This window comes from Diospyros lotus, chromosome 9, assembly GCF_014633365.1.
Source record: "Diospyros lotus cultivar Yz01 chromosome 9, ASM1463336v1, whole genome shotgun sequence".
NCBI classification, from domain to species: Eukaryota; Viridiplantae; Streptophyta; class Magnoliopsida; order Ericales; family Ebenaceae; genus Diospyros; species Diospyros lotus.
The window spans coordinates 5,675,477-5,683,747 of NC_068346.1; the positions used below are offsets into that span (position 1 = coordinate 5,675,477).

At 38.4% G+C, this 8,271-nt stretch overlaps 2 protein-coding genes across 2 annotated transcripts; both read left to right on the forward strand.

The window, feature by feature from the left end:
- Positions 1-253: 253 nt before the first annotated feature.
- On the forward strand, positions 254-3,488 carry LOC127809131 (glutamate decarboxylase 1). Its single transcript, XM_052347833.1, has 7 exons — positions 254-554; positions 712-916; positions 1,058-1,258; positions 1,779-1,993; positions 2,125-2,378; positions 2,563-2,615; positions 2,886-3,488. Exons 1-7 carry the CDS (start codon positions 469-471, stop codon positions 3,366-3,368), a joined length of 1,497 nt encoding a protein of 498 aa, XP_052203793.1. The 5' UTR covers positions 254-468; the 3' UTR covers positions 3,369-3,488.
- A 3,268-nt stretch (positions 3,489-6,756) lies between these two features.
- Positions 6,757-7,848, forward strand: LOC127810142 (non-specific lipid-transfer protein 1-like). Its single transcript, XM_052349420.1, has 2 exons — positions 6,757-7,181; positions 7,472-7,848. Exons 1-2 carry the CDS (start codon positions 6,833-6,835, stop codon positions 7,486-7,488), a joined length of 366 nt encoding a protein of 121 aa, XP_052205380.1. The 5' UTR covers positions 6,757-6,832; the 3' UTR covers positions 7,489-7,848.
- The last annotated feature ends 423 nt before the right edge of the window (positions 7,849-8,271 follow it).

The following is an 8,271-nucleotide window of genomic DNA, read 5'->3' on the forward strand; positions in this document are numbered from 1 at the left end:
TTCTTTGATCTGAATGCAACAGAGAGATAAAACCTGGAAAGGCGCACTATGAATTGAAAATTGAAAACGTCTGGCGCAGCATAAAGGCATATACACAGACGAACAAATATATAAAATAGATTGACTTGCTTTTTATGAAGAAGAGAAAAACTGTCAATGTGCTGCCTTAATTGAAGTCGTTCTTTAGTTCTCATGGTTTGATTCTTAAGGCCAAAAGTCGCTTGGAAACTGGCTGTCTCCTTCCCTATGGCCCTAAAAGATCCCCGCCCCGCCCCACCCCACCCCTCCCATACCCATTTTCACATCTCCAATTCGATCGTCGCGCAACAATCCGCGTTTCCCACCCTATAAATTACCCAATGCTTTTGTTCTCTTCACAAGTCATCCCCGATCTTCTTCTTCTTCTCCTTCTCCTTTCTTCCCTCTCTCTAGCTACTACTGATCATTAATTAATTAACAAATTCAGCCATGGTTCTCTCATTCAGTTCTTCCGAATCCGATCTCTCCATCCACTCCACTTTCGCCTCGCGCTACGTCCGTTCTTCCTTGCCAAGGTACCTACAATCAAACTGTCAAAGTCATCTTCTCGCTCGCATCCATTGATGTTGCCGTGCTCTCTTTGTTTTTGTTTTGGTTTTTTTTTTGCTTTTGATGATGAAATTAACTGAAGGAATATTAACTAATTTAGTACTATATATATACGTACTGCAGGTTTAAGCTGCCGGAGAAGTCGATTCCGAAGGAGGCGGCGTACCAGATCATAAACGACGAGCTGATGCTGGACGGCAACCCCAGGCTCAACTTGGCTTCCTTCGTCACAACGTGGATGGAGCCCGAGTGCGACAAGCTCATGATGGCCGCCATCAACAAGAACTACGTCGACATGGACGAGTACCCTGTTACCACCGATCTCCAGGCATGCTTATATATATATATAATACCTTATAGATATAATAGAGTAATTAAATTTAGAGATATAATACCTTAAAGAGTAGCATTAACCTGAAATTTATTCCATACGTATAATACGTACTAATTCATGTAAGTAAAATTGCAGAACCGCTGTGTGAACATGATAGCCCATCTGTTTAACGCTCCACTGGAAGCGTCCGAGACGGCCGTCGGAGTGGGAACAGTTGGCTCGTCGGAGGCCATAATGCTGGCCGGACTTGCCTTCAAGAGGAGGTGGCAGAACAAGCGCAAGGCTCAGGGGAAGCCCTTTGACAAGCCCAACATTGTCACCGGAGCCAACGTCCAGGTACCCAATTCCACCGGAGAGGGATCAAGGTCTTAGATATATATATAATTAGTTGGTGCGAGCAGCATTAATAGTCAAAATTTGTGACTGGGTGTTCAGGGCCGGCTTGAGATTATAGGCCCTAAGCTAAATTTTTTATGGATCCTCTATGATTATATTTAAAAATAAAATTAATTTAAATAAAAAAATTATTATATAAAATTTATAATATTTCATTTTAAAAATTATATTAATGTTCATAAGATTAATTATTGATAAAAGAAAGGTGAGAGATTAAGATTAATTAAAAATTTATAATGATTTAAAATAGACATGGTCCCTAACGTTTTTTTTTATTTTTAAATTTATTATTTTTAATTAATTTTATTTTTTTAATTAATTTAAAATTTGAAAATTAAAATGGGCATGGCCCCTGCTGGCTAAAAATTGGCATGGGCCCTAGGCTGCTGCCTAGGCAGCCTATGCCCAGGGCCGGCCCTGTGGGTGTTTAATTAATTAATTAATTAATTAATTTGTGCAGGTATGCTGGGAGAAATTTGCAAACTACTTTGAAGTGGAGTTGAAGGAAGTGAAGCTAAGGGAAGGTTACTATGTAATGGACCCTGTGAAAGCTGTGGAGCTGGTGGATGAAAACACCATCTGCGTTGCTGCTATACTGGGCTCAACCCTCAATGGAGAGTTCGAAGATGTCAAGCTCCTCAACCATCTTCTGCTCGAGAAGAACAAGGAAACTGGGTATATATAAATTGATAAAAGATAATTTGTTCTATTCCATCCACTTAATTTCTTCTATTAGTATTCATTCATCTCAATTTTGTCAACCCGAGCCATCTTAATCGTGTTGTGTTTCATGTGGACGGCTTTAGATGGGACACCCCGATTCATGTGGATGCAGCGAGTGGCGGATTCATAGCTCCATTTCTGAACCCAGAGCTGGAGTGGGATTTCAGGCTACCGTTGGTGAAGAGCATCAATGTGAGCGGGCACAAGTATGGGCTTGTGTATGCAGGCATTGGGTGGGTAGTTTGGAGAAGCAAAGAGGACTTGCCTGAAGAGCTCATCTTCCACATCAACTACCTTGGAGCTGATCAACCCACCTTCACCCTCAATTTCTCCAAAGGTAAATTAACCAACTTGTGAATTAAATTCGCAGGTGACTAACAGATTCCCTTTACTATTTTTACTCCCATACAATTGTTAAAACACCAAATTTACATTTAAAAAAGCTTAATGCCATTTTGGGATTAATTATCCTCTCCCATACTTAATCGGCTAATCCGTAACTTCTTACGTACATTTTGCAGGGTCTAGTCAAGTCATTGCTCAGTACTATCAGCTCATTCGCTTAGGATATGAGGTAAAAGCTTGATGAAATTGTATATAAGCCCCCACCCAATAAAAACAAAGAAGAACAAAGTTAAAAAGAATATTGAACGCGGATTGTTTGGTGTGAAAAGTTAAGAAATTTGAAGCTTTTTACTGTGACAAAAAGTAAGACTAAGACATGATTTGATTTTCATATCTAGAATTACAAATATTACTGGTATTCAGTTACATAGACTGTTTTTTTGGGTCCTAAAATCACTTTATCCAATCAATTAACCAAGCAATGTTGTGTGTCAAGCAGGGGTACCGGAATGTGATGGAGAACTGCCGGGAAAACGCTCTGGTGCTGAAACAGGGTCTGGAGAAGACTGGAAAATTCAACATAGTGTCCAAGGACGACGGCGTTCCCCTCGTGGCCTTCTCCATGAAGGACAACTCTCGCCACAACGAGTTCCAGGTTTCCGAGATGCTACGCCGCTTCGGCTGGATCGTCCCGGCCTACACCATGCCGGCCGACGCCCAGCACATCACGGTGCTCCGCGTCGTCATCCGGGAAGACTTCTCCCGCACCCTGGCGGAGCGCCTGGTGCTCGACATCACCAAGGTGATGCACGAGCTCGAGGCGCTGCCGCCGGCGAAGAAGAAGACGGCCGCCGCGGCCGGGGAAGATGATGAGAAGGCGATCAGGAACGGGAAAATCGGCAAGAAGAGTCCATTGGAGACGCAGAGGGAGATCACGGATGTCTGGAAGAAGTTCGTCTTGGCCAGGAAAGCGATTTGCTAGGGTTTTCAGAAGCGTTTTTGATGGAGGAGAATCTTGAGAGTTGAAAGGTTTTTTTTTTTTTTTTAATTAAGGGTCCAGAGATAATCTTCTTCCTTGTGGGGATGCTGATTTCACTGACAATATTAATCTTGTTAATTAGTCCTAAGTAGAGATAATCTTCCGTTGTTTGGCTTTTGTTCTTCATTCAATAAACATTCCACCTTTTATCAACAAAAAATTATTAGATATATTTTTAATATTAATTTTACTTTCATATTTATATATACAAATATTTTTTTGATTAGATAACATTTTTTTTTATAACGCCTAGATGTCAATTGGGCTGAAGCAGAACTTTTATTTTGAAATAATACCCTTCCATATATATAGTCTGAATAAAATGTATTCAGTTAAAAAAATTTAAGGCATGTTTACTTGTAAAAAAATAAGAGTTATTTTTCACAAAATATCTCTACTGAGGGAGGGAGAATACTGGAAACTGTGTTTAAAATGGTTTTTCTTTTTAAAATTGAAAAATAAAAAAATAAATTTTCTACTTTCTAAAATTGTACTAAAATTTAAAAAAATATTTTAAATATATTCTATAAAGAATACACAATTTTTTAATTTGACCCTACTTTAAATTCTATTAATAATAATTTTTTTCTCTTTTTTTTTCTAGTGTTTTATTCTCATCTACCTACCTACTCTCACCACACCTTCCTCTCTTGTCATCCTCTGCCACTCTTGCCTGTCTTCATCCTTGCCATAGCGATGGCATCCTTCGCCAGTGTAACGACGACCACCACTTGCGAATTCCTCCCCCTCACCCTCGTCCTTTTTCTTTTTTCTCGTCCTCATCCTTGCGACGAGGACAACTTTTCTCTTGATCAAATCACCTTGACCATTCATTACTCCTATAACTCTATGTTTTTTTCAAGCGTAGTATTAATCTGAAATTTTAAGAATATTTTTTTTTAACATACACTCAATATAAATTATTCTTCAACAATCTCATTAGGCCTTCTCAGTATATCAAACTTAAAAATCAATAAACTAAAATAGGTAATGTCATAACATATGCAGAAACAAGATTGAAATCTTAAATGATATATAATTGTAAATGCTTTATTTATAACATAGAACTCGTACTATTGTTCAACATGACATCTTCAAAACAAAATACATAGAGACTTATCTCTCAGAAGTAACAACTGAATACCTCAAATATAGTCAAAAGATATGTTAAAGATCACCTATGTAACTAACGACTACATTTTGATAATCTTTTTTTCTCTTGACATCGCTGCTTTCACCTGAAACGTTTAAATATTCCAGTGACAAAATTCAAATTAGATGTTGAATTATCTAAGTGAGAGTTCAAAACATTTTTATAAATATATGCAAAACCATAAATAAACTGATATATCCCGACATGTCCCAGCCTGAGAGAATTCATACAGCACTTAACCCATACCATAGGGAAAAAACATTCTCTCTAAATGTAACATAATCACATAGACACGTTGGCAGAATAGAGCCTTACCTTAAGAGAGGCAACATTAACGCATCTTCTCGACACCTAGGGAATAATCGTTATCACTTCCATCATCGGAATGTCAACATAAACGCAAAAATCCGGCATATCATAATCACGTTAGGGATTATGTTCCCACTCAAAAGTAACCCGAAAACACTACCCATTTCCAACACACATGCCAATGTCATAACCACAACATGTAACAATGCATTACATAAAACGACATTTCAATGCACATGTAAATAAATATTTTGGATGAACCATCCACGTGAAATTAACCTATCACACGTCAAACCATTTGTAAAAAATAAATCAAGTATAAGGTCGAACCACTCACAAATAAATCAAGTTTTAGGTAGGAACACTCACATTGAACGTAACTTAGAGTACCTCAATTCTTATGCTCAATCTCGATTCTTGTACCGACCTCAAATAATCATATTATTACTCAATTTTGAGCCTCAACGTACCCTGCCTATCATATTTTTTCAAAGAAGTATCAATATCTATTTTTTTCATAATTTCTTCATAATTTTAATCTATTTTCTTCTTATTTTTCCCTCAATAATTCCAAAAATAAACATCTTCCCAAACGGTTACTAGTGAAGACCCGCGGGTGCACTACACGCGTTTGTTGTCTTCTCAGGCGAGCCTTTCGCCGCCAACAACCAAAAAATTTCTCCAATCACACCACCTTGAAAATCTCTTCAAATCGATAATGATGGTGCCTTCATTTGCTAAAAAAATCCATTGGAAAGCCCTCGATCGAACTGCAAAACCTCGACTTTCGACGATCTCGCAATTTTTCGACAACCGTGGATTTCTCTTATTTTGACTCCAAAACGCACCAAACTCTTCAGAATTCTTCCTTTTAACTTAGGGAACAAAGACCCCTTATCGATTTCCCTTGAATCACTCTCAAACATGAGTGATTTGATGCTCCAAAACTTTGAAACCCTCAGCTTATTTATAATCAAAACTTGGCCACCTTCGGCCAATCAATGGCCGATCCTTGGTCGCCAAGCTTCCTAGGCCAAGATAGACCTATCCCCGGCACGACCTTAACCGTTCTATTGCCAAAATCCTTGACTTTCACCGGCGGCCATCAACTTTGCAGGTTTCACACTTACAGACTTTTTGAAATTACATTTTAGCCCTTGAGTTTAGTAGAACTGGCAAAAAGCATTCTTTTCCTTTTCTAGAGGTTTATCAGTCTTCTTAGATAATTTAATAAGTTTTGACCTTTCAATGACTTCTAATATAATGAACAGGGACTTTATGAATGGAGTACAATTTCTAAATTAGAATTATGGAGGGCCATTAGGTTTTTTAGATTTTTCTTTTTTTTCGCTTGTCTTCTCATCGAGATCTCCTTTTCATTTTTCATCATTTTTCTCTTTTTGTTGGCTATTTGCATTATCTCGATTTGTATACTCATTGATCTGTACAAATAAGTCGATTAACGATATTGGTTGATTTAAGATTAAAAATTAAGATACCGATCTTGTTCCTTTAAGCATTGGAATGATTATTTAAGGTAAAGAATTCTTATAAAGATACCCATCGTATTCCTTTAAGCATTGCAATGATTATGAAGGGTATACCCCTTTTTTTTGCCCTTTATTATGAAGGGGGCAAAAGCCGTACTCGTTGTTATTCTAAACTAAATAATAGAATGTGGTGGAAGAAAGAAAAGTTAAGAGATGGAAGTATCTAGAAGTATGATTACATGTAGAACCTGTTAACACCGCAAGCCTCCACGTCTCCCCAACCACCCCACTAACCGCCCCCCCCCCCCCCCCCCCCCCCATATCTTCATCCTTTTCACACTGCATCTTCTAACTATATATAACAAGCCTTCCACTTCTAGCTCGACTCAGTGTGCTAGATAGCCAGACCACCACTGACTCCATCCAATCCAAGCCCCTTAATTACCAACCAATTAATGGCAGGCTCTACGATGAGAACCAGCTTCGCCGCTTTGATGCTTTTCCTGTTGGCTTCGAAGCTTTGCTTCGACGTGGCCACGGCGGCCGGAGAGTGTGGGAGGACGCCCATTGGGGAGGCGGCCGCCAGCTTGAGCCCCTGCTTGGCCGCCGCAAGGAATCCCGGCGCCAAGGCTCCGCCGCCGTGCTGTGCCAAAGTTAGTGCGTTGATTCGAACGGCGCCGAGATGCCTCTGCGCCGTTCTGCTGTCGCCACTGGCAAAGCAATCCGGCATCAATCCCGGGGTTGCTATTTCCATTCCGAAGAGGTGTGGCCTCAAGAACAGGCCCGTTGGGAAGAAGTGTGGAAGTAAGTAATCTCACATCGCTATAGGCCTACATGGGCTTAGCTTGGCCCATATAAAAGCCCAATCAATGACCAATTTCATTTCAGACTTGTTTTCAATTCATTATCGAGATTACAAGTCAATTAGTTGAGTTAGGCCGAGTATATGGACCCACTGCTTTAGTTAAACCAAACTGACCAAATCTCACATTGGTTTGATTTAAGTTACATTATGTTGAATATTGTGCTAATTCGTTTATGTGTTCGAACATGAACACTTTTGGGCTAATCACTTGAGTTGTGTCTGGATGCAGGGTATACCGTGCCATGAGGAGGGGGGCAAGCCAAGGCCTGAGTTCTCCATCTATGCTAATTAGCGTTAAATAAGACAAGTTATGTGTGGGCCATTTGTAGCCTTTTTATGGCCCAATGAAGCTTTTTGTAGCAGCTTGTGCTATGGCCGAGTTATATGATGATGATGATAATAATATTATGAATTAGTTGGATTTCAGCGATCATAATTGCCACAACCATATGCAATAGTGCATCAAATATTATCGTTGGTACGATATGATGGTCATAAGTTAATGAATTAAATCCAATAATAACCCCACCACCTATCCCTTGAATTGAATCGATGTACAATACTGCTGATTAGTACCATTTAGTACAACTACTACAAGTTCATTTATATCTTCATTGAAAGGGAACTCTTACCATGGTATTAGATTTCAGTAGGGTGCATACCAACTGATTTGATGTAAGATTTGGTAATTTCTGTTATTTTTTTAAACTTGGGTCATTTTAATAAAAAATTATTTTTAACTTCAATTTAACTTTTAAGGGACGTTAAAGCATTTTTTTTTATTATTAAATAGTCCCTTTTCATTACTTCAAATAATCAATGAAGTTATAAAAGAGTGTAATAAAATTTCATTTGGGCCTACCTGTAATTTTAATTTAATATTTGAGACTTAATTTAAAATAATTTTATTTTGTGAAAATGTAAGTAAGAACTTCTAAAGGATAATGCTATTTCTACAAAAATACTTTTGCAAGTAGGTTTACATAATGAAATTCTCACAATAAATTAAGGACTTATCACGAGAAACTC